The 26,206-nt window shown below is 35.1% G+C and overlaps 1 protein-coding gene across 1 annotated transcript; it reads right to left on the bottom strand.

Moving 5' to 3' along the window:
• Nucleotides 1–527: 527 nt before the first annotated feature.
• Nucleotides 528–18,883, bottom strand: LOC120627893 (squamous cell carcinoma antigen recognized by T-cells 3). Its single transcript, XM_039896013.1, has 17 exons — nt 18,696–18,883; nt 16,921–17,033; nt 15,880–16,055; nt 15,155–15,326; nt 14,344–14,494; nt 13,916–13,992; nt 13,418–13,523; nt 12,589–12,798; nt 12,054–12,227; nt 11,010–11,121; nt 9,803–10,023; nt 8,767–9,046; nt 7,295–7,391; nt 6,016–6,136; nt 4,398–4,630; nt 2,343–2,537; nt 528–849 (listed from the first exon to the last, which is right to left on the bottom strand). Exons 1-17 carry the CDS (start codon nt 18,798–18,800, stop codon nt 687–689), a joined length of 2,706 nt encoding a protein of 901 aa, XP_039751947.1. The 5' UTR covers nt 18,801–18,883; the 3' UTR covers nt 528–686.
• Between the last annotated feature and the right edge of the window lie 7,323 nt (nt 18,884–26,206).

Here is a 26,206-nt window from a genome sequence, read left to right as displayed (position 1 = left end):
CAACTTAGGATGTGTTCTAAAATCAAATAATACGAGAGCTTTAACTAATACTTAATAGAAAACCGTCTCATAGATGGGGTGCTTTTTATGAGTTTTCCAAATCGGGGCAATAACTTGACATTGGCGCCCCTCCCATTCAACAATTGAAATTAATGATTAAAAGAAGGAAGATCTATATCATCATCATCATATCAACCAACTACAGGGCACGGGTCTCCTCCAACAATGAGAAGTGGGTTAAGGTCATAGTCCACCACGCTGGCCCAGTGCAGATTGGAAGCGTGGAGGGAATTTTCCTGGCAGAAACATAGCATGCGCGAGTTCAAAAATCAACTGAATTGCATACCAATATAATATACCATAGATATACATCTATAGTCTTTTTGGTAAGTTTTTTTTTCAAACTCTTTTAGAGCTTCTGTAAATTTATGTTACCCTAGATCCGGGGCATTTTGTCATGATTTCGAGACACTTTAATAAAATCCGAGAGTTTTAAAACGACCGCTTGTTTAATAAAATCCGAGATATATTATAAATTTGTCCTCGGTCTTTATTGTTGTTCATACAGCATTCTCCGTTAAAAGTAAAACGGCTAACAATCGAGACACGAGAAATGCCTCTTACATGTAACAGTTTATTCATTCACGAATAATAATTATTAACTTACGACTATTGTTTTGATACACTTATTTATTTAGCAACATATTTCTAAAGTCGGTATTGCTGAGCGGTCGTTTTTCAGCACCGTTTTCATGGCTACTACCGTTGGAGGTGGATTTAGAGGTGGACGTACTAGTTGTCGCCGTTTGCAGCACCCTTGGGATGAAACTGCTGAGTTGCGTTCTTCTCCTGCAAGAAAAAATCATCATCATCGATTTTTGTTCCAAGTTTCGAATCTAAAATTTGTAATCGTATTTATTTAAATACTAGCTGTTGCCCGCGACTTCGTTTGCGTTTGATTTTGTTTTTGACGTGGCATTCAATTTAGTTGTAGTTAAAAAAAAAATTAAAGTAAAGTATTCAGTATTGCTAAGACTTAAATGAGGGGTTTGCTGCTGTCAGAGTTCTGTCCTCTATCTCCAACCACATTCATCAGATCCACACAAAGTTTGGGCAAAATTAAATACGTATTATAACCTCTATAGTACAAAAATAATTTTATTTAAATCGGTTATAATTTGTCGGAGTTATGGTGTAAAATCATCAAACACTTTCATCCCCTCTCCCAAAGGAACAGAGCTTAATGTCGGGATAAAAAGTATCCTATATTACTTAGTAATATAGGATATACTATATTACCATAGGATATAATACTATAGGATATACCTATATTACTTCTAAAACTGGAAGAATATGTGTACAAAGTTTCATGAAGTTTGGTTGAGTAGTTTTTGCGTGGAAGCGTAACAAACAAACTTACATTGACATTTATAATATTAGTAAGGATAGGGATAGGGATAGGGATAACATTACAATGCAACACAAATAATATTAGTCTTTAAATTTACACTTTAGTGCGCAAAAAAATCGCGTCCGAGTTTATTATGTTCGCAATAGTATAGATTTACTTTTGATTACGAAAATGCCTAACCTTTAATAAAATGAAACTTATAGTAGTTGTTACAACGCCCAAATTTGTCCACATTTTTACAGCTAGTGCATTTTGCACTCTAAACTCATTACCATAAGGTTCCTCGTAGCTTCAGGTTTAATTTGGCGAACGCAGTTATCGCCATCACCTTACAATTATCATCATCATCATCATCATCAGCCTATCTCAGTCCACTGCTGGACTAAGGCCTCTTCAATTGCACGCCATCTCGGTCTATTGCTGGTTAGCTGCATCCAGTTCTTCCCTACTGCCTTTACAATATCATCTCTCCATCGAGCTGGTGGTCGGCCAATGCTTCTGTGTCCAGTACGCGGTTGCCAATCCAGAATCACTCGGCTCCACCGCCCGTCCTCCCTTCGACATATGTGACCCGCCCAGTTCCATTTCAGGGCCGCTGCTCTTTGAACGATGTCAGTGATTCCAGTTCGGTTTCTGATCTCTACGTTGGGAATCTTATCTAACAGAGACAAACCTAACATCGCTCTTTCCATTGCCCGCTGAGCCACTTTGAGCCGGTGCACAACCTTCTTTACAATTATGTAAAATTAATTATGCAATTTCAATTATGTAAACGTATAATTATGAATACTTCATTAATGCCTCTGATCTGTGCCATGTAGGCCACATGAATAAAGAGTTTTGAATTTGAATGTGTTAATATTGGTACAATGGTAAGTTACCTTCCCCAAAAATATTATACTAACTGGCATTTAAAGCAAGGTTTACTCACATTCCCCCTGCGACATCTCTCTTCGGTAGCCCTAACGAGACGCTCGTGCTTGCCTCCTGCTTTGGCGGAGGTGCGCTGACCGCTACTTCTATCTTCCTGTCGCCTACCAACAGCCCGTTGGTCTTATCTAGAGCTTCCGAAGCTGGTTTCTCTTCCTCGTAGTCTATATATGCTAACCCTTTTGGTTTGCCGTCTCTGAAAGTAGTATATATTCTTTTTTACACAGACAGACTTGACGTTTCAAAAGTGCTTGTATTAGGCCTACTTGAAATAAATGATTTTTGATTTTTTTTTATAGTAATAATGGACAAAGCAGATGTTGATTGAAAGTCATCGCCTAATAAACAGAGCAACACTTTTCGGGCCATGCGAGGAACATATGCTACAAATTGTCGCCCTGTTTCATGAAAATTAAGCCAAATTTGCTATACTCCACGAACAGCAGGACAATCTGTACGGTGTAATTTATAATTTCTTCAATCCTTATACTCCACACCAAACAGATCTTCGGCCATGTACCCTCTACGCACGTTTCTCACCGAAACCGGAGCATCCTCAGAAGATGTTAACTTAACAATTATTCATTGTTAAGTTTACTTAATTTTCATAATATATTATCCCTACTAATATTATAAATGTCATTGTAAGTTTGTTTCTTAAGCTTTCACGCGAAAACTACTAAACCGATCTTAATGCAACTTTCTAAACATATTCTTAGAGGTATTAGAAATAATATAGTATACTTTCCTTGAAGAAGAAAAATTACGTAAGATAAAAAAATTTTAGTGAAAAAATCTCAAAATCTCATATATGACTATAGGTGTTGACTATGTAGCAATACACTGCCTCCCAAAATTACGCGGGCGAAGCCGCAGGGCACATCTAGTGGATATATATATGGCAAAGTAACGCCTGCTTCTACCCTGTCTTAGACAACCTGAAGCGACGGTGTTAAGAATCATGTGCCTGTAATTACACTGACAACCACGCCCGTTAGACGGGAGCAAAACAATGCTAGAAATAAGCATGGCGGTAGTACTTTCCGGACGAGCCGGATTCTATAGGCCCGATAACAAAGCTTAAGGCAACTCAGCGGGCGATGGAGATAGCTATGTATGCATCTCAGAAATAAGGTAACACTATCGCGTTAGAAACTGTTTTACCGACATAGCTCAACGTGTTGCGAAACTGAAGTGGCAATGAACAGTGCACATAGCTCGGAGGACCGATGGATCATGGGATCGAAAGGTGCTGCAGTAGCGACCCTTAACCAGAAAACCAGATGAAGACGTGCGAGTCGCAGAGGCAACAGAACAATGGACACAGAATTACTGTGGTATTTACAAATAGCTCAGTTTATTTTGTCAATTAAGTTAAGTTTAGAGATATGTGTGCAACAGAATCGGTTCCTATTTCTTTTGCAATGTGGATATATTATTGGTGTATACATAGGTACTACGTAGAAGTGCAGTACATGTTCACAGAGTGGAAATCTTACATGACTGTAGCGTTCTGCTACAGACATGTAAGATGAGATGGGTATAGTTCAGCATCTGCTATGAGTTATAAATACAAACAACTTTATAACATAGATAGTCATTCGAAACCTGGTGGTGGATCAGAAATTAAAATCGAAAATATAACTTTATATTTTCGATAAAACATGGGACAGTGTATTTCTTGTAAAAAAAAAGCCTTATTTACGTTCGAATTCAAATGTTTAAGGAACTCGTAAACTGACATTTAACATGTGAAAAAAAAATACGTTTTATTTCGGTTAGGTTAATTTCAAAAAATATGATAATACCAACACAAAATACCACACATTGTATCAAAAATCATAGACAAGTTAGGTCATATGAGTTGCCTAAACAAAAGCCGATTGATGGTTCATTTTTAAATTAGCCCAGTGACTTCGACTTTTTTATATTCAATGGGAGTGCATTCCACAATTCAGCAGCTTTGACAGCGAATGAATGCTTGTAAAACTTTGTTTTGTGTGTTGTGTGTGTGTGTTATAGATTTTGTCAGGGGATCTAAAGGTAAAATACTTACTTGAAAGTAACAACCCGAACGTCCTTGAGTTTCCCGAACTTTTCGAATATCTCAGTTAAAGCCTCTTTGGTGCAATGCGAGTACGGGAGGTTCCGCACAAACAGTTTGTTACGCTCCGTGGTCATCGCATACTTGAACGTGGGCTTTGACTTCGTAGCTGAGTACCGTGAGAGGAACATCGGGCGGCCGTCCAGCGGCGTTCTGTCGTGTTCTACCGCTTTGTCTACTGATTCCTATAAAGCAATCGATACTAATATTATAATAATTGGGAAAGTGTGTCCGTCGGTTTATTTATTACTTTGAATGAATGAATGAATGAATGAATACACTTTTATTGTACACAAAATTTAACAAAATGTATATAATTTGGCGGCCTTATCTGAAAGAGATCGCCTGGAAGAGATCGCTACATAGCGATCTCTTCCAGGCAACCAAAGGCGTTAAACACAGCTCAAGAAGAAAGGTAGGTGTTACATATAAATAAACATAATATATATTTGCATATATATAACTATATATACATATATAATATATACATATAATAATCTTACAATATAATATATTACTTTGTTGGTATAATCTCGCATTATCGGCCCAGAAAAGGGCACGGGTTTCCTCCGACAATAAGAAGGGTTCAAGGCCGAAGTCCACCACGCTGGCCCAGTGCACATTGGTGGACTCAACACACCTTTAAGAACATTATGGAGAACTCTGAGGCAGGTATCCTCACGATGTTTCCTTCACGGTAGAAAACTAAGAGGTTACATACACAGTGGCGTGCACTGGGTTTCTTACCAGGGTATGCATACAGCAGGAAAATTGCATGAAACGGCAAAAATTCTCCTCCTATGCGAGTATATATAAATTTTAGGGTAGGCAGTGCTTCTGTGCATGTATGAAGTGCACGCCACTGGTTACATGGTGCTGGGATTCAATCCTACTCACTGGGCTACTGATACTCGATGTAATGCTGTCGTAATAATATTTGTATGTAAATAATAATAGGATGTTGATACTGGCCACACAGGAAACTTTATATAGAAACGGGCAGACCATTTAAAATATGGGTTGATGTCATTAGAACTACAAGGGGCTGGCACATAGACAAGAACATAAATAACGCCTTTTGTATCCTATTACATTCTTTAAGTTTGTTCTCTTTTTTTTCAGAATTATATGGTGTACAATTAAAGAGTATAAATAAATAAATAGAAACTAGGAACCAGTGCAGAAAGTTGGGGGAGGCCCTTCCGAACAAAGAGCAAACGGAAATGGTTGCCGAGGCATTTCGAAATATCTATAAACAGGGTCAAATTAAAAATACAAGAAAGCTTTCGGCCTTGTACAACTTTCGTACGTCCTGCATCATGCCGCTTTGTGTCCATCGACCTAAGACGTGTTAAGACTCATGCGCCTGTTATTACACCGACAACCACGCCCTGATGGGCAACAAAGCTACAATAATGATGCTTATGCATTGGCGAAAGTACGTCCCCGAATGAGCTGTGTCACAAAAAGCTCTACCAATAAAAAAAAATTAACGTTTACTTGACGTCAAGTCTACAGTTTTCCCTACTAGGCTGGTATAATCCTCCCAAAGATCCAAATAATAGCTTACCGGTGACTTGTATTGGCAGTAGCAGATGGATCCACCGAATGCTTTAACACCAGCCCTCACTCGCATCGAGACTATATCGCCGTACTCAGATAATTTGTTCCTTAAATTTTGCTCGTTTACTCTGTAACAAGAATGTTAAAAGTCAATTTCAAACTTTTTGTACTCGAGCCTATTCGCAAATACACTTACTTACTAACTTTTAAAATGTATGAAACGTGAGACGCAATAAGTACCTACATCTATTCGTTAACTTAAAATTAAAGACGAGAGGCAGAGTTAAGAACATACAGAACCCTCATTCAGCCATTACTGCATGCAGTGCATTTTGTCCAAAAACTGTTAAAACGCCACGTACACTCACTTCACAACCGCGGAATGTTGCTAGCTCACTTTTTCCATTTTCCCTATTTTATGGTAAACGTTTAGAACATTATCCTATAATGTTGTAGGCGGTTAGTCACTTCATTCCATAAATACTTTAAATAAATAAATAAATATACTACGAAAATACACACATCGCCATCTAGCCCCAAAGTAAGCGTAGCTTGCGTTATGGGTACTAAGATAGCTCTTGAATATTTTTATGAATATAATACACATAAATACTTATAATATACAGATAAACGCTCAGACAGTGAAAAACAATCATGTTCATCACACAAACATTTTCCAGTTGTGGGAATCGAACCCACGGCCTAGGACTCAGAAAGCAGAATCGCTGCCCACTGCGCCAGTCGGCTGTCAATTTAAAGAGCAACTACTGTTACTGAGTTTCTTGCCAGCTCTTCTCGGTAGAATGCTTTCCGAACCGGTGGTAGAGTCACTACACGGCACACTTGAGTACACTTGAGTAGGCCTCCTTGATATAAATGTACTTTGAATTTGAATTAAATAAATAAATTTTGAATGAGAACAATTTAATAACAGTATTTGTAAAAATTCACAATAAAGTATGAGGGTGATATTTTATTTTTTTTTATTTTTAGTTATATTATTTAGTTTTGTAAAATTTGTTAGCCCTTCGAGAATTCGGACATCTTATGACTCCACGTTTATGCCTTCTACATAAATAAATTAAGTTAGTTTTGTGTTTAGCTGTGCTAGTAACCAGTGGCGTGCACTGGGTTTCTTACCAGGATATGCATACAGTGGAAAGATTGTATAAAATGCCATAAATCCTCCTCTTTTTCGAGTTATACATCAATTTTAGGGTAGCTAGTGCTTTTGTGCATGTATGAAGTGCACGCCACTGCTAGTAACAAAGATCTAGGCAACTTACTTGAACTCCAAATTGCTAACAAAGAGAGTGCAAGCCTCCCTCCCACTGCCACCTGTCTCCGTTGAGCTGTCCCTTCTCTGTCTTTTATTTTCTGTTTCTAAAAACAAAGAACACGTAAAAATAGGGATTAATAAAAAAAATGTGGTTTTTTCTATGTGATCTTTAAATTGCTTGTGTCCATACCGATACAGGCATTAACTGGCTATTATCATCGCTTAGAGTAATATAATTTTAATATTGTTGACACATTTATTTCAGAATTAGAATCTTATTTTTCTAGACATCAATCAAGACATCTAATATGTGATAATAATAATAAAAATTCGCCAACCATTGGAGCATGGTGGGAACAATTAAATTTGCAAAGTTTCATTATAAATTACATGGTACAGCTTCTCATGCTTTTCACAGAGTATATAGCAAATTAAGCTTCATGTTCATGGGATATCATGGAATTCCACAAAGTAACGTCTGCTTCTATTCAACCATTACATTAATCAATACCTGTAACGTCAACGCTGTAAGACTTAGATTCTGTTTGACGTCATCGTACTAGTAGGATTTTGTTGAGAATATCTATATTAGACTATTTGTTACAAGGCATTTGCTATACTAATGTTTACTATTTGGAAACATACAAGCCACCTGAACTCGATGCCAGAGCGTTTTGTAAATTTGTCGAGATTTTGAAACAACGCCAATATGACATCATATAGCAAATGTTTTACAGTGAGTACAAACAAATGCTTTAGATAGCACACAAATGTTTCGGACATGATAATTCACGTGGAAAAAACGGAAACAAATGTATTAGGAGACTTTTCGCACAGACAAATGTTCCTTTTAACAGCACATTTAACCAAGCAATAGTTTGACGTATTTTCTTGCACAGATCTTAGATCTTTTAAAAATACACAGTTCCTATGATAAAACTCAAGCAAATGCTATTTTAAAACACAATTGCGTACTTTTTTGCGATTTTCCTTTCACACTATTACGTTTTTTTTTCCAATGCACGTTAGCTCTTGCAATCTCACCTGGTGGTAAGTGATGATGCAGTATAAAATGGGAACGAGCTAACCTGATAGGTGGTATGCCAGTTCTATTTCGTTTTCGTATTAAAAACATTAGTCGAGAAATAGGGATAGCGTACATCTTCTCTCACTCTTCTCTATTATCCTTCGTTTACTATTTTGTGCGTTTTAAGCAATTAAAATATAACTTGCTTTAAGGGTGAAAGAAAGCATCTTGAGGAAACCTGCATACCTTCGTTTTCCATAAAATTCTCGTGGAGTCCACCAACCCTGAGCACTGGGCCAGCGTGACACTACAACTAACTGGGTTACGGGTACGGCCCTGAGCCCTTCTCATTGTTGGGGGAGCCCCGTGCACTGTAGTGGACGGGTAATGGGTTGATATAATGAAGTTAACTGTAAGAGATGTAGAGCCAAAAATCACATACTAATACTTACTTCCTCCTTCATCCTCATCATGTGATCTCTTAACCCCGCCTCCAGTATCTCCCTCCTCATCTGGCACGTCCACTTCCATATCAGCATCCTTTTTCCTCTTCACTTCTGTGTTTTCCGAACTGTCATCAGACTTCCTTTTCCCCTTGTTTGTCTTTTCATCTTTTTTCTTTTTATTGTCAACTTTGGGTTTCTTGTTGGGAATCTGTTTGCCCTTCTTTTTCTGACCAATCATTTTGTCTTTCATAGCTTGATAACTTTCGCGCCATTTCTGAAGTTTCTCCTGTTACGTAAGAGAACATTTGTCTATAGTTACACTGTGCAATAGGTGTGATTTGAACATGCGATCTTTAGGAAACCACCCGGCGTTCACCCCTTAATCGGTAGAGCTTTTATAAACAAAAAATAAGCTTTAATTAGTAAACTTTATATTAAATAAATAAAACTAGACTTATACCGACCCCCTTAGCGCTGAGGTTTTAAGTGCAACGTCCTGGGATAGATCCCTAGCAGCGGCAATTTTTGAATTTACGATTTCTGAAATGCGTACACGACGTAGCGTCCCGGTATGATGTCAGTTTAATAAATAAAAACTGCCAAACGGGTTAGCCCGTTACAATCTCAGTCTTACCACCTGGGATTGCAGTCAAGGGCTAACTTGTCGTGGAATAAAATTTAAAAAATTAGGCTTTTCGATCGCTCGCTTTATCTCTCGAACTAAAGCGACTCTTGATTGGTACACGTTATTTTTACTACGGGTAATTAATATTGTCGTAGTATATATTTATTTTTATTAAGGTTTTAAGGGTCTAAAGTCTATTTTCTTCTTTTTTTATGATTTTAAAAATCAATAAAAAACACATGTGTGGTAAACAAATAAAAACAAACAAAACAGAAAGCATTTTTTTTACGTGTGTTTTTATTTTTTTCCTAACATATACTTTACACTAAAACGTAACTAACTAAAAGATAGTTTACATATAATCAGAAATGTAAAAACAATGTATGTAAAGAAGCAATTTAAACTAAAGTCTCTCACCTCACACAACTCTGCACACTCGACCCCAGTCGCCAACTGGCCGAAGTCCCGCTCGTAGTCGGTCCACAGTCGCGCAACTGCTGGCGGATAGTCGTTGACGCATCGCAACGCCCTCTTGTGAAGATCGCGCAACTTACGTTCGGGCGCGGGAGGGTCCCTTGTACGTTCCAAGTTTATTAAAGCCTCCCAATATTTTGAAAGGGTTTTGTTCTCTCCGTATTCTGGAATAACATTATAATATTGTTCATGAAACTACTTATTTTTATCTGTTTGATTTTACTGACAATGACGCCACTATACTGACGTTACTTATAGTGTCATCTTTCTCCTAGTGATTCTTTTGGAAAAGGACAGCACTATTTTTAGTTTCACGCTTTCATACTGGGTCAATCTAAAAGTTCTATATTGTTTGTAATATAAAACATAAAAATTCGCTTGTGTCCGCAATTGGCAAAAGCCGGTATAAAGACTTATCATATATCGATAAGTATAATCGATACCGACTACCACATAACTACTTCCTTGGCCTCTGAATGCTTTGTACGTAACTGTTGCATAGTTCCGAGTTCTACCCTCTTTTAAATTATAAAAATAAGGATTAATATCATGAACAATTAAATGCATTTAATTTTATTAATAAACGTATGTCTGTACTAAGTAAAACAAGTTATTAACATCTGTTATGCAGCTCAATAAGTTGTTAAAAATGTTTTGTTTATATGCTGTAAAGTTTTAAAAAGGTGTTGTAACCTGCTAAACTGTAAGTAATATATTAGTTGTTTGATTAACCTAGGCTAGTCACTAGGATATGAACTGTAATACAATTATTTAATTAATAAAGATATTTTTAAAACAAAACAAACAAACAATTTTTAGTACTATATATTTAGCAGAAACATTAAATTCCTAATCTCTTATCAAAAGGATTAGGAATTTAATTCTTAAATTGTTACAGTTACAGACAAAAAGGTACTTAAATTTTGAATTATTATTTAAGAATGGTACCTATTTTCATATTAAGTATTAAGTTTCATATTCAATTTTCGAAAACAATTACCATTAACGAAAAACGTGTCACCGTTATCCCATTGATCTCTGTTCAAAAAGATATTGCCATTCATAGAGCTGTTAAGTTCAGTTCAAATTAGGATTCGAGTACAACACAATAAGCATTAAAAAAAATCAGATCAGTCAGAGAAGTACTCACTAAAAATCTCCTCAAATATTTCCTTTCCTTGCGCTGGATCTTTTATTCTCTTATATTCGAGCCGAGCCCAAAATAAAGGTATTTCGCTGTCATTGGCTTCATCTCCCCAGGCCTGCACAAAATATTGGAAATAATTAGGAATATGCATCTGAAAACTATTTTATTATATTATTGTTTTGAAGTATTACCATAAAGGACTTTAAAATATTGACGCGATATGTAATCAAGACATATTTAGGTGTTCATTAAACGTAAAGAGGATACGACCGAGATACTATAGTTAGCTTAATTTATATACCGTTTTGAACCAATTATGTTTGGTATCATAATTGAATAATTATGGAATTTAATAAACGATGACAGTAGAAGTGCTCGGTCAATAACTCTTTAAGGCCTTGATAAATCTTAACATAGCATAACTCCTAAGCCTAGCACTCGCCTAAGCACTCAGCGGTGCGTCCTACCGAATACTCCACGGACGGTATTGCCTCCCAATTGAACTCGTTTACGCGTATACTAAATTTTTCTAACTAGTGTTATTATGTAAATTACTTTTGGTATAAAGGTTTTAATAGGAGAAAAAACATATATTAATTTAAAATAAAAAGAGATATTCTTTATCAAAAATAATAATATAATTAAAATCATTTATTCGCTGTAATTTAAATGTGTACATAAATTATAGCTAAGTAAAAACCCGTGCGATAGCTATCAGAATGTATGCTTTTATTAGTTTTTTAATATTTTTAAAAAGATCTTTACACTAAAAAGTAACTGAAAGTTTTTTTTTAATTAAATAAATTTGTGGTCCAGTGCTATGTAGCGTAGAAACCGATTAGGAGTACGACTAACCTAATCGGGGTAACCTGTTAGGGACTCCACCAGATCAAATTTCAGTCAAGGGTTAACTTGTAGTGGAATAAAAAAAAATTAGATCTATGAAAAAATTAAGTGTAATCAATACAGGTACCTTCACCAAATTCCACTTTTAATTTAATCTGTTGTCTTGACGCGATGGTATGATAAAATTGTATTCATTCATACCTCAGCCAGCGAGTCCCAAGCAAGCCTGAATGTGCGTCGCAGTCGGTCCACGTGATCCTGAGTAGCAAAATCGGTGCGTCTTCGGGACTGCTCCAAGTAGCTAAGCCATAAAGCCTCCGCTTGCTTATAAGAATCCATGCCTTTTGATAGAGCACTCTCGAATATCGATTTCACCTGAACAAAGGCAGAAAAATAAATAATTATGTAAAACGGAAGTTTTTAAGGTAGCTGAAGTGTTTTTTTTTTTTGCTTTATTGGTGGGCATTGAAAATATTAAGCAATAAATGGGAAAATCCCTTTATGGATCACTGATAATAGATTTCCAAATTGACATTGCCGGAAAACGAACACGGGACTTGTTACTTAAATTCATAGCAGGGCACTGGTCTCCTCCCATGATGAGTATCAAACAATGAGATTGGAACACTCCACACAACTTTGAGAACATCATGGAGAACTCTCAGGCGTGCAGGTTTCCTCGCGATGTTTTCCTTCACCATTGAGGTAAGTAATATTTTTCATTGCTCAAACTTACCTCATCGATCCCCTTGTTTTCATGCTCAGCTTGCTGCATCTTTAGTATCCAGAACGTGGCTTTACGCGGACATCGCCGCGCGCATAGTTCCAGCACCCGATGTATGGTGGCGCGAGATGAGGTGTTGCGTACGTGCCGTACAAACGCTAGCAGCAACCCATGTGAGGCCTCGCATGACAGACACTCTGTTGTAGCGCGATCGTATAGTACCTGGTAAAGTCAAAGATTGCCTGTAAGATAATCATTATCACCATCATCATTTCAACCAATAGACTGCTGGACGTAGGTCTTTTTTAGGGAGTTCCACAGTCCACTGTCCTGGGCCGCTTGCCTCCAGCGGCTCCCAGCGACTCGAATGAGCTCCAGCACCTTACGACCCCCACGTCCATCGGTTCTCCGAGCTATGTCGATAACTCTAGACGTTCTCCTACGGATCTCCTGTAAGATATTTGCTTGCAGCAAAATAAGGCCACCTTTGCATGTCTACATTTTTTAATCATTTCTTATTATTGTTATTTTGTGTTAGCTGTGTTATATTATGCTTTTCGTGCCATAAAGTGATTCTTCTTCTTCTAATATAAGGAGTGAAATCTTTAATCAACAGTGGTGTGCATGATTTTAATTAGGTTGTATGGAAAAATAAATATGCTTCTTTTGATTCAATATTTTTTAAGGGTGATTCCTTATGAAATATACTGACGCACCCTTCAACAGTATTTCGTAATTCCGTTACACGTTGTATGGATAGAGATATGAAGTAGTTTACTTAATAATCACAAACATGACCTATTTACCCATGTTTTAAAAGTATTGCTTAAGAATATCTTACCTTAAGTATACCTCTACTATCACATTCGGAATATTTATCCTCGTGGGACAATTCCTTCACAGTATCAATGTACTCCTGATAAACTTTACATTTCTCTTCAGCATCTCTGAAATGAATTATTGATTATTCACAGCCAGCCAGAAACTTTATTGCCAATAAGAAAAAATTAAAATATCTTTATTTTCGTCCATAAGTTTTAATATTTAGATCAAGTGAGGTATTTTTTATAGTGCTGTATACCTGCATTTTAGAATAGGTTTTATATATAACACTTTTAATTCAGCAAAATAATTTCAGATTCATTAAGATTGGCAAAAAATAATTTTAAGAAATAAATATTTATTTAGGGTAACATACACACACACACAAACCCACGCACACACACGCGCGCAGGAACGCGCGCGCACGCACGCTCCCACGCTCACGAAAACACTCACACACGCACCCACACACACATCGAACACCCAAAGTTAGGATATAATAAAGCAATTTACTCACTCAGTTGTCAACAGTCTATCTTCAAATGGTGATATTTTCTGTAAGTATTCTAACGCAGCATCGTGTTGTTTTTTTACCTATTGAAAGAATAATTTTAATTTATTTACTATTAATGTTTTTAAATTGTGTAAACATAAGCCTATTAACGTCTTAGTGTTCTCACACAGAGGGATGCTGTTCTGTGATCGAGCTTCGTACAAGCCTTGAGCACAACTATAAGATTATAGAAGACAAAGTAAATTGGAACTATTTCCTCAAGATTTAAGGTTCAAATGCATTTACACTAAATAACCAGCATTCCTGTTCAACAAAAAGAAAAGCGTTAAAAAATAAACAACTCAAAACCTCATTCGTATTGTGTTTTTCGATCAACTTTAATATTTTTATTTAATTTTCTATAAGTACATGTACATTTTTTTTTACATTACCTTATCAACATATTCCTGATCGTACATTGTAACTGCCAGTTCTTGTAACTGAGGCCACGCTTCTTCACTGCGTAGCAAAGGCCTCGACACTGCTTCTTCTAGGCACCAAAGTACACGTTTCTTTTGCTCTTTATAGCTCGGGTGCTCTTCACTGGTAATGCAACGTAAATGTAAATTAAGTTAATGTTATTTCTATATCAATAAAAGTAATTAAATTTAATGGCATAATTTAAAAAAAAACGTGTGTTTACTCTTATACACGCGTTAGAAGTTATACTTATTTGGCGTAACAAGAAAAGTCTTCTCAAAAATTTTATCTTTCGCCTTATTCTACGTTTGCAGTAAAAATAACACTAACAATAGTCAAACCTTTTTTAGAAAAACTAAAATGTTGACTATAGCTAACTTCATGGTGTCGGTTTTTTGTGACGGTGGCCGCGCGCATCGTAAAAATTTACTCTCACCATTATTCCCTAACTTTATTTTATTTGCCACACAAAAATGTTAATTTGGTTGTACTGAAAACTAAATTGGCCGGACAAAGTGTCACGCTGTGATATATTGACTCAACACCAAATTGACAGAAATACCCATTCAATTGTGAGCTTTACAATCTGTGACATTAAGCGAACGTATAATAAATAATAATAAAATGCATTATACCTAGAATGAATTGAATTTTGAGTCGAGTGGGTGTCGAATTTTGAGGTGATAAAGAATGCAAAGTATGTTCTGCTATTAAGCAAAGATTATCGTGTAATATTATTTGAGTGTTAAATCGATCATGCATTTATAAAAAAAAATTGCTAACTTCATTGTCTCCAACTTCGCCTTCTCCAGCTCAAGTTTCGCGTCCCAGAATATTTTTCCCGAGAGCGGATCAGCGCCGGCGCGACTCAGAACTTCGTCCAGCTGTTCGCGAGCAGAGATCGCCTCGCCAGCGGTCATAGACCACGAGCACCATTCACTCAAGATTGGAATGGCTGAAAATTATTGTTTTCATAGGTTACTCAACAGATTGGGCTATTGATGGAATATAATTCAAATAGTTGACTAAACACTGTCTTACGACTATCATTTCGTATGAAGCTAGTAGATAGGAATACATTGATACAATAACTTTTTTTATAGTCATGTTTGATGGACCACACAGATAGCCCACGTATTGGTAAGTGGTAAACCATCCCAATAAACAGATCGGTTTCTCTTGCTTTTCCTAATGCTAAGGTTGCCTGGAAGGGATCGCTACTAAGCGATAAGGCCGCCTTTAGTATCCTACTTTTTAAATTTCTTCTTGTTGTGTCAATTGTTTATATTTCTATTTGTGTTGTACAAATAAAGCGAATAAATAAATATACACTTCGCTGGGCATGCAATGAATACATCCTACAAAGTGGACGCCCTGTGGCCATTATTACACCGGCAAACGATATTCAGACCACAGTAATGCGGCAGAAATAGGCATGGCGGTAGAACATCCCCTTACAAGCTCAGTCATAAGTAGCTCTAGCACTACTAAATTAAATGATTACTTACAATAGCAATCTATTGTCGCCTGCTGAAACAAATTGGCGATATGCTCGCGCGACTGAGGCGTATGGGCCAGAGTTTCCTCAGTCTGCAGTCGCAACAGCCAATGCTCTGCTCGAAGCAGTGACAACTTTTGTAGACGGTCAAATGCTGAACGCCAGCGATCAAGCTCCGATAGACTCCTACAGGATAAAATTAAATAAACAGATATTACACAGCAGAAGCCTTTATTACTTTTAATCAATGCAATTGTCTCAATCTAATATGACCAGCTGACAATCCTGCATCTATAAACTGAATTTCTAGAACCAGTCTGTTCATATCTCTTCTGCACATTTCATGACCATGACTGTTTCATACAATCGCAATTGAGAAAGATTACATAGGCATATAGACAGCACGTCTAATACATTCTTGCTCTATAGGGACAAGATCCCAGGTCTAAACTGTTCTAGGTCATTCACAAAATTTACATGCAATTTGTATGCTTTGCTTATCATTTTCAAACTAACCCAAACCTCAAAGGCTCCAAATTCATTAGTAAATACTGCAAATATGCAAGGAAACTAAAAATTCTGGCGATAGCCCAGTGGACGGACTTCGTCATCAGTTTTGGGGGAGCGAGTTCGAATCCCGGCGTGCACCTCTAACTTTTCTAAGTTATGTGCATTTTAAGCAATTAAAATATTACTTGCTCCAACGTTTAAGGAAACCATCGTGAGGAAACCTGCATACTTCTCCATAATATTCTCAAAGATGTGTGAAGTCCACTGGGCTAGCGTGGTGGCCAGTGCTAACCCCTTCTCATTGTGGGAGGACACCCGTGCCCTATAGTGGGCCGATAATTGGTTAATATGATGATGATGATGATGATGATGATGATGATGATACTGATGATACTGATGATGATGATGATGATGAACCCTTTTGAGAACTATTTACGTGTGGCTTTTGTCATTACAGCTTGGATCAGATTAGGATTTGGGAGTTATTATTTTTTTTCAAACCTGTCCTCCTAAAGAAAATAATAAAAACTAAACAACTTACCAAAGTGCTTGAATAAGATCAATATGATCATTGTAGTTATATGGATCATCAGCTATGCGTAGCACTAAGTCTGCAACCTTTTTCTCAATGGCTGCTTCATCATCGTCATCATCCTATTAATAAATAAAGAATGTATTTATCCACTCATAAGTTGTCAAAAGAACATAAATGATGTAATTATAACATAGTAGATAATGCTTTTTAGCAATTAGAACAGATCCTTCCCATTGAAGCCAACAAGAAACTGCAAAGATCCACACATATATTTTACAGTTCTATCCTATATCCTTTACCCCTTATTATCACTCTGCCTATAATGTTCAACCTTTTATAAAGATTTAATTATAGTGCAAAATTTGGTTTTAATATCTTTTCTACTGCCCTTTTTATTTCATGTTTTGATGATGGGACCTGGATGCAGTTTTAGCACGCTAACTAACCTGTTAGAGGTATGATGTTTATATTAAATCTATTATTCTATGTAGAAAACATAGGGGTAACAATAGTTTGTCACATTGCCATTCATTCTAAAACATAATATAAGATACTTAGCACACAAATAAGCTATTAAATAAATGCTAGCGAGCATTTATACATAAGCCTAGTTGCTAGCAAAAGTTTGTAGAGCAAATGCTCCATGGCCTTCCATTACTATTTTTTTATTACTTTTGTTGTGTAAAGTTTGAGGGCCTAGGGACTCTGATGAAGGACTATGCATCACAAGATCCCAAGTTCAAAACACAGGTTAGGTTAAAAAATTTAAGGCATGGGGTTTCCTAGTAACTATATACTCAGTACAAAGCCCCAAGTCAGAAAATTGGTGTTGTCTACTGGTATGCCTCAAGGAGCTTTAGCTCTCCTATGAGACAGGAGAGGTTGAAGATTGTGAGCTTTTATAGTTCAGGTTAGGTTAGGTTCAAGTAAGTCTTATAACTAACTTTGCTAATTGTAATTGGTTTGTTTTGGTATGAGCTTTATTTACAAGTTACTTCTAAACTATACATTTAATAAAATTGTAGACTAGCCGTGTCTGTACATTACAGAATTTTGCAAAAAGTTTGGGTGATGTTAGCAATAAGCAATAGAATGTAAAAATGCATTTTTGGATTTTTTGTCTGTTTGTCTGTCAAAAACTACTGAACTGAAGCATCATCACCATCATATAAATCAATGGACATTTACTGATGGACATTATAGGTCTTTTATAGTTCAAAATAACACTGTCTTGTTCAGTTAAGACTCCAGCAGCTCCCTGGAACATTGTTTGATGTCATCTGTCTACTCTGCTCTGTCAGGAGTCTACTTTACCTTGGTAGACTAAATTAACATTTTTTTCACCGTTAAAAAAAAGGCAAATTCTTCTTTACTGTACAAATGTATATTAGGTGTAAATAAGAATAGAATATGTTTCTTAGCAGGAAGCATTACACTAAGGTTGAAGGTTAGGTATTTTTGTTCACATACTTTTAAATTGCATTATATTGACATATTACTGAAGTCATAATATGATTAAAGGCATTTTTTGTCGATAATAAGTATTATGTATGATTAATAAAGATTTTTAGGTTTAAAATAAACTTAGGTGTTCCGCTGGGATTCAAAAATTTGACCGACTTTTTAAAAACTATCACAAGTGCATTTGCATTTCATGGAATCATTAAGTAACTTATTTTTGTTAGAAGGTAGGTAAATAATTGTATTTATGGGAACTGTAACATCATCTGTAACTATAACATTTTGTTCTGTAAGTATTTATTTATATGAGAAATGCTTACGTCTGAATCATCCGAATCCTGGTCTCCGTCGTCTTCCTCAACCACTACTTCGATCTCATTTTCTTCTTCAGAACCATTTCTTACTTCATCCTCCACAATGGCCATGTTTAAAACCAGTTCAACTTAGAATTATATTTCACTGTTTGATAACACAAAACACGAAAACGAAAAACGATGGCGGTCGTAATCTGTCAAAATTCATTGACAAGACATACAATATCGGTGTTGGCGTACTTAAAATTTATTTTGGTTATCTGAAAGCTCAGATTTTCTTAGTGGCAACTTTAACTTAGTGGCAAATAAAGATAAGAATTGAGAATACGAATTATTGGTTTTATAATAACAAGTAGGGTAGAAGCGAATTAAAATTAATTAGTAACATTACCTCGCGATATCGGCCAATCTATGAAAAATTATGATTTATAACCGCTGTTAATTTATACTACAATGACGTTTTGTCCTTTTTTATTGTCCTTTATAAGAATCTACATATACAGTACTAGCCGTTTCCCGCCCGCTTCGCTGGGCGAATTGAAAAAGGAAATAAGTTACATTTTATGTTTCATTTTTATTTATTTTTTTCATATTTTTATTATTCTCCTTTTTTTATTTTTGTATGAACATAAATAGGCCCCGCGGATAGAACTGTAAGCATCGATATTGTTTAGACTTACTCAAATTCCAAATTCCATCGATTTAGCCTGTATCTTTCATCCAGGTGATTTTTCTCACTAATATTCATTGTAACTTTCAATGTGCAATCATTATAACATTTCCGTGCCTTTCTTCAAAAAATTAATAATAATTGACATGAAGAAAAAAATTTGAAATGAGCATTGAAAGTTTAAGTTAAAGTCATTGCAAGTCTCATATGTGAAGTTGAAATCTGTCTAGGTTCAAGTGCGTCGAATTTTCTGTTAACTAAAATTTTCTCCGTGACATCAATTTTTTATAGAAAATTAATTGTGCATGTTTTTTATGAATTCTATTGGAATAAGTAACTAAATTTCTTTTCCACATCTCATGTGCTTGGAAAATGCATTCATTTTAATCTGTTACATTTCCGCGATCCCGCAATAAAAGAATTCGTCGGTTATGTAGTCTGCAAAAGTAAAATGAATGTAAAATTCTTAGTCCGTTGATTGGATAGCTACATGTAAAGTTAAGTTTTTGAAACCTCTCAATGACTTTTTCTCCGCTGCCAAAAAGACGATTGTTGTAAGGAAATACACGAATATCCCTACATACACGAAGATCCCCACCAAATTTGGAGTCTGTAGAAGTTACAGGTTAGAAATAAAAATTTTATATTTTAACACCCACCCCCGCAATTCCTGTCGGAAGTAGACTTTATTGAAATCCATTTTGAGATGTTCTTTATGTGAATAATAAAAGATTCCTACCATATTTAGAATTTTTAGAAGCTATATTTCGAAATTGAAATTTATTAATTTCTATCATTTATTATTTTTCTTTTTTTTAAAATTATTAACAATGCTTAAGAATAAATTAAAAAACACTATTAAAAATTTATAAAAAAAAACTTCCACTCTCCGCTTGCGGGGCTTTTGAATGCCCAAGCAACCGGTGGTCAGGGCTCCAGAGTGAGAAACCTCCTCACAATACGCGCCGTTTCAAGGACTACTGCCTTCTGTATCCGACCCTTGATCCAACAACCAAGCGAAAGCTTCTTGAGATGTTGGTCGAAGCTTTTCGCGAGAAGACCATTGACTGAAACGACTATCGGAACAACAACGGTCGACTCAACATTCCACATGGCGGTAATCTCGTGAGCAAGGTCCAAGTATTTAGATACTTTTTCCTTTAAATTAAAATTTTTTATTGTTAACACCCACCCCCGCGAACCTTATTGGAGGTGATTCATTGTAAAATCCGCTCGAAGATCATTTTTATATTACATATAGAACACTCTCACTAAATTTGGAGTCTATAGGAGCTATCGTTTGGAAATTGAAAATTTTCATTGTTAACGCCCCCGCAATCTTCTTTGGGGTGGGATATCGTAAAATTTGTTCATAAATCATTTTTACATCACTTATAGAAAATTCCTACAAAATTTGGAGCTTGTAGGAGCTTTAGCTGGAAAATTAAAAATATTAATTGTTAATACCCACCCCCGCAACCCCCTGTGGGGTGAGCTATCGTAAAATTCGTTCATAGCCTATTTCTACACCTCTTACAGAAGATTCCTACCAAATTTGAAGTCTATAGGAGCTATAGTTTAAAAACGGGAATTGTTCATTATTAACGCCCCCGCAATCCCCTTTGGGGAATGAATTTCTTAAAATCTATTCATAGCTGACCTCTACATAGCAAAAGTAATATTCCTACCAAGTTTCACGTTTCTAAGTCTTATGGTTCCCGAGATTTCGTGGTGAGTGACTATATAGATGGGAATTCTTCGATTATCATCGAAATTTTTAACTTTTAATCGGGCTTTTTTAAAATTTTCTTACATACAAAACTTTCTCCTGACAATTCTGAAGATAAAAAAAAGTCCAATTGGTCCAGCCGTTCTCCACTACCGTGAGTAGATTCTTAGCTGAATGTAAAAAACCATAATCCGTTTAATACACTCTGTTGAAATCCATGAAAACAAAAGAATCAAGAGAAAATGCTTATCTTTTGTTTTTATTAGCGGGATAAATGTTCATAAAAGTAAAACAGCAATAAAAAAATGAAGGAATGTTGGAATTCAAAAAATAGATAGCTATAAACCATCTAGGAAAAATTTCGCATCGAATGGTGGTAGTTTCATGTCGATACGATCAGTGGTTTAGGCGTGATTGAGCCTCAAACGAAGACCATTTTCATTATATATATATATAGATAACAAACGAATGACGGTGGTATAACGTAATGTGATAGATGGGCCTTGACGTTAATCTATGTACCTACTCCCATGCTTTATATCCTCTATAAAATAAACCGTTACGTTATTGCCAACATTGAAACACCCGATGTATTAATAACCATTATATTATACAAATGGATATTATAATGGTGTACTGAATTTCATTATAGCACTCCTTTGTTTTTTTTATCCCTTCTGCGCAAAGTGCTTCTCACAGACAGCCAATTTCTTACTGACCGATGCGTGGTATGTGTATGAAGTCAAATAAAGAACATTGTAATTTACGCGCGTACCCAGCTGAACGCCGCACGCCGTAAAAAAGATAATGGAGACCACATTATCTTTTAAACTTCCAGAGACAGCCAACGTTGCTCACCACTACTAATATTTAATGCTGCCGTTGAGCCAAACATTATTAATGCAGTCATTAAATAGGGAATTCAAAGTATTTTAAATAAGGCAAAACGGAAGTAAGTCCTCGGGACGGGCATTTGCGAATGGCAATGTTTACGTGATTAAAGGTTTCAAATAGTGGGTGATTAAAACTCAGAGAGCAAGACCAGATATATTATTCGGACACACCAGAGTCTCGGTCACAAATATCATAATATCAGTACTTAAATATCATAGATCGAAGCCGCAGGGCAATTTAATATAATAATAAATATACACCTTCATAGGTAATCGTCTCGCTTCGTACTTAGGCTTATACGTTATATTATATATATACTCTTAAAATAAATTAAATTTTCATTCTAAATGCATATAACGCCTCATGCGCTATGGTAATTTGACGAATTTTTATTTTCAATTCTTAATGCTATTCTTTTTCCATCTTCCAATAATACTGCTTGTAGAGAGAGTACAGAGTACATCTTTTCTTATAAGGGGCTCCATTGTTTATAAATACTTATTAACCCCCGCCGACGCAAAAACGACGGGGTGTTATAAGTTTAACGTGTCTGCGGGACTCGAATGGATAAACCAATTTTAGTCATGTGTTTTTGTTTGAAAGGTGAATTAGTCGGGCGTGTTCTAAGCTCAGTTTGATAAAAATCGGTCCAAGACGGTCGGATTGAATGTTTTTTCGCATGTCTAGTATCGGGGGGTTTTAAATTAAAATTAATTTTATTATTGGTGACAATTTTTCTGGCAATATTATTGGCAAGTTACTTACTGAGGTCAATTTTGCTTAACCAGACTTAATTTATGCGAATATGAAAAAAACATAAAACATTATGTGTAGTTCTATGAATCTATTTTTGTAATATCTGAAAATAGTTATTTAGTTAAGATCTACATAAGTGGGAATCGTTGGGAGATAGGTAGATATACTAACAAAATCAATTTATTTCAGTGAATAAATGAATTTGTTAGAGGCTTGGAAAAAAAACTACTGATTTTAATTAATAATTATTTATTTTTTTATAAAAAATATGATTACGTAGGAATATTTCATTATGATAATTTACTACACAATTCGTTGACATTCTTAGTTCAGTTCAAGACCAACCTTTGTGTCACAACTTTGGCACCAATTAAATCTATCACGATCATACTCTAGCCAATTTTCTAATATGCCGACATTGTAGTCATTATTTTTTTAATCAGTATTTTTATTAACATTACAAAACATTTGAATGAGATTTCAGCTTTCACTACATCTAATTTATAAATGCACCAATAAGGGAATTATTTGATGATGTACACGAAAAATTAACGCCACCATATCATTTCACTTCATCCCAATCATAAAACAACCTTATCTGCTTGTCTTAGGATGTGCGACAATCCAGTATAAAATTCAGTAAAACCAGTAAAGGTTCCTTCGTAAATATACTCTTTTTCATGCTTGCTCATTCGTTGACCAGGGTTCTTCCTGGTTCTAAACATAACACACACTTAACCACAATTCCGATACTCAGCTAAGTTAGTGGCACTAGTAAAACGGCACGTCGTTTGCCAAAAAATAGGGTACAGGTTGATACAACTGCACGGCATAGCAGCCGCAGGAGACATGTTTCTCCCGCCGTGCTGGAAATAGAATTATACCCCCTTTATATTTACGTAAGTATTACACATATATTTTATTTGGATATTATTTGCACTTGTGCGCCAGTGCTCTTATAGTTGATAAAGCTGTGGGAGAAGATATTTTATCCTTTCCCCAGGGAGGTAATTATCTCCTGCCCGTTCTAGCCGTGCTGTTGCCGTGCTTTGGCGGGTGTACAAGTAAATTCTATCCCTTGTTAGGAGATATAATATTTGACGCCTACCTATACTACACGTGATGAGGGGACCTTTCCTATGGTAAAACTTCACAAACTTTGGAATAATTAGTTTTGATTTTGAGTGCAAAATGTTGTTGTTTTGATGCACGATCCTACCGGCTTCTTGGCTACAAGTCGAGGTTCCTTTTCATAGAATAGGAATTTAAAAAAAAAAATAATCAGATTATTTAGTCCGTGTTATGCCGTATTTATACCACCAAACCTAACCTAATCATTCTTAACAAAATTGATTCGATGTTTCACACCTGCCAGGAGACATCTCATCTTCTTTAAGGTTATACCCCTAACAAAGAAAAGCATCGAGATGTGACGTAAGTATGAAGGTGTTGTAATTTACGTCACAAATGCTAAGATTTCAATACCATAGATAATATGGGCCCAGAGCTAAACCTAGCTACTAATTAATACACAGCGATGCGATAAATTACCTCGCTATCTCCACGCACATCCTTCCAAGGTTTTAATCTAAATATTTAACTGGTTAATGTTTAATGATTAACAAATGTGTGGTAAATTTAACCAATACAAATAGCATAAGTATCTACAATATTTGAAATTTCCAATTCAATATTATTACTTTAAATAACCAACCTAAATATAGTAAAGTTATAATATAAATTAAAATTCGAGATAATAACAGCTGTTTGAAGGCTGACAAAATATTATATCAATGGGTTAAGAAATCGAAATCGATCTAAGAACAGTATGTGCTTTGTTCGACGTCGGATAAATATAAAGAACGTTAGTGTTAAAACGAAAGACTGATATACTAAATCGATTTCGATAACATCTCAATTAGAAAAAACAGAACCTTTTCCTGTTAAATTTTAATAATTCGATTTAGTTTTCAGGCCATTTTTAATTCCGTGCACAAAACGTACACTCTCAAATTATTTATTATAATTTCAACAATTAAATACCAAATATATATCTATTAAGTACAATTTTATCATATTATAATTTATTGTTCAGCCATTAATTTTCGTATAATTTCAATAAAAAAGTTATAATGCAATCAATAATGGAATACATTTCACATGTTGTGAAATATGAAATTAATATAATATTCATAAAAATATAAAATCATAATTAATGAATATGCATGCGATTATATAACTTAAACGCTAAATATATTTAATTAATACAGAATAATATCTCGTAATACAAACGGAAGATACAATATCAGTCCTTTATTTTGAAAATAATATCGAAAAATAATACTATCAATGTAATAAAACATAATATTGGTGCTTATTAAGTTGAACACAAATTATTTAATAAATTAAATCTACAGCTCTAAAAGTACTATCCTTTTCAAGAGTGAATATCGTCGATTATAGCAATTATCATTTTAGGTGAAGTATTTATTGTAGTTTTTCTGTTCATGATATGCTAGTTACTTTATATTTTTTATACGATATTCAGAAGAAGGCCGTACTTTAAGACCTGTCAGTTTAATTTATGATTTGAGTGCAACAGAATAAAATGCATTATTGACATAGTTTTAATACTAATTAATTTACGTTACTGACAAGTGAATAATAAATTCAGGGAGATGGCACAAGTAAAAAATACAAATATCAGATCAATGATTTGTAATAAACATTTTAGTTTTTTTAGGACGACATTTACCACAAACGACTGAACCAACAAAATTTCCAAGAAAGGACTGGAACCCTAACCACAGATAATGCAGGTATTTTATTATTAGATAAGATACTAGATAGATTAAACAAATATAAATAACTCAAATGTAACTTTCAATGGGTTGAGTCCTTTCTGGTAAACTACGTCCATATCCATATGTATATCTTAAGAACTTAATTTCCGGAAACCGATATTGATATACGTTTTATGTGCGAATAGATCGGTTTGGAATATTAAATCAACCTAAGATAGGCATAGGATAATGTGTCGTTGTCAAGATTAAAACTTATCATTATATTATTCTCTACATCAAAATGCAATCTAAAAACGAATGGTTTTTCGTGGCCTTGGTAATATTGTTATCAATATAAAATAAAAAATAATCAAAGAAAATTAATTAATCAATGTTTTGAGCATCAGACTGATTGATATAAAAGAAATTAGTTTTATTTCAAAAAAAAATGTGCTTTGGTTATTACTAAAAGAAAGTATTTACTAAGTGTAAATAATACAAATAATGCACAGTACATTGGCATTAACGCTAATATAACTAAACGTAAAGTATAAACTGTATTATTGCTAACATTACTTCGTCAACATTATCTATAAAACAATCTTTTATATTGAATAATATATTTATGAAAAATTATTTTCTAATAATTCCTATGTTATATAAAATTTAGGGCTCAATTCATATA

The sequence above is a fragment of the Pararge aegeria genome, chromosome 12 (assembly GCF_905163445.1).
Source record: "Pararge aegeria chromosome 12, ilParAegt1.1, whole genome shotgun sequence".
Lineage (NCBI taxonomy): Eukaryota > Metazoa > Arthropoda > Insecta > Lepidoptera > Nymphalidae > Pararge > Pararge aegeria.
The sequence above is the reverse complement of the archived record's forward strand: the minus strand, read 5'-3'. Positions and strand labels throughout refer to the sequence as shown.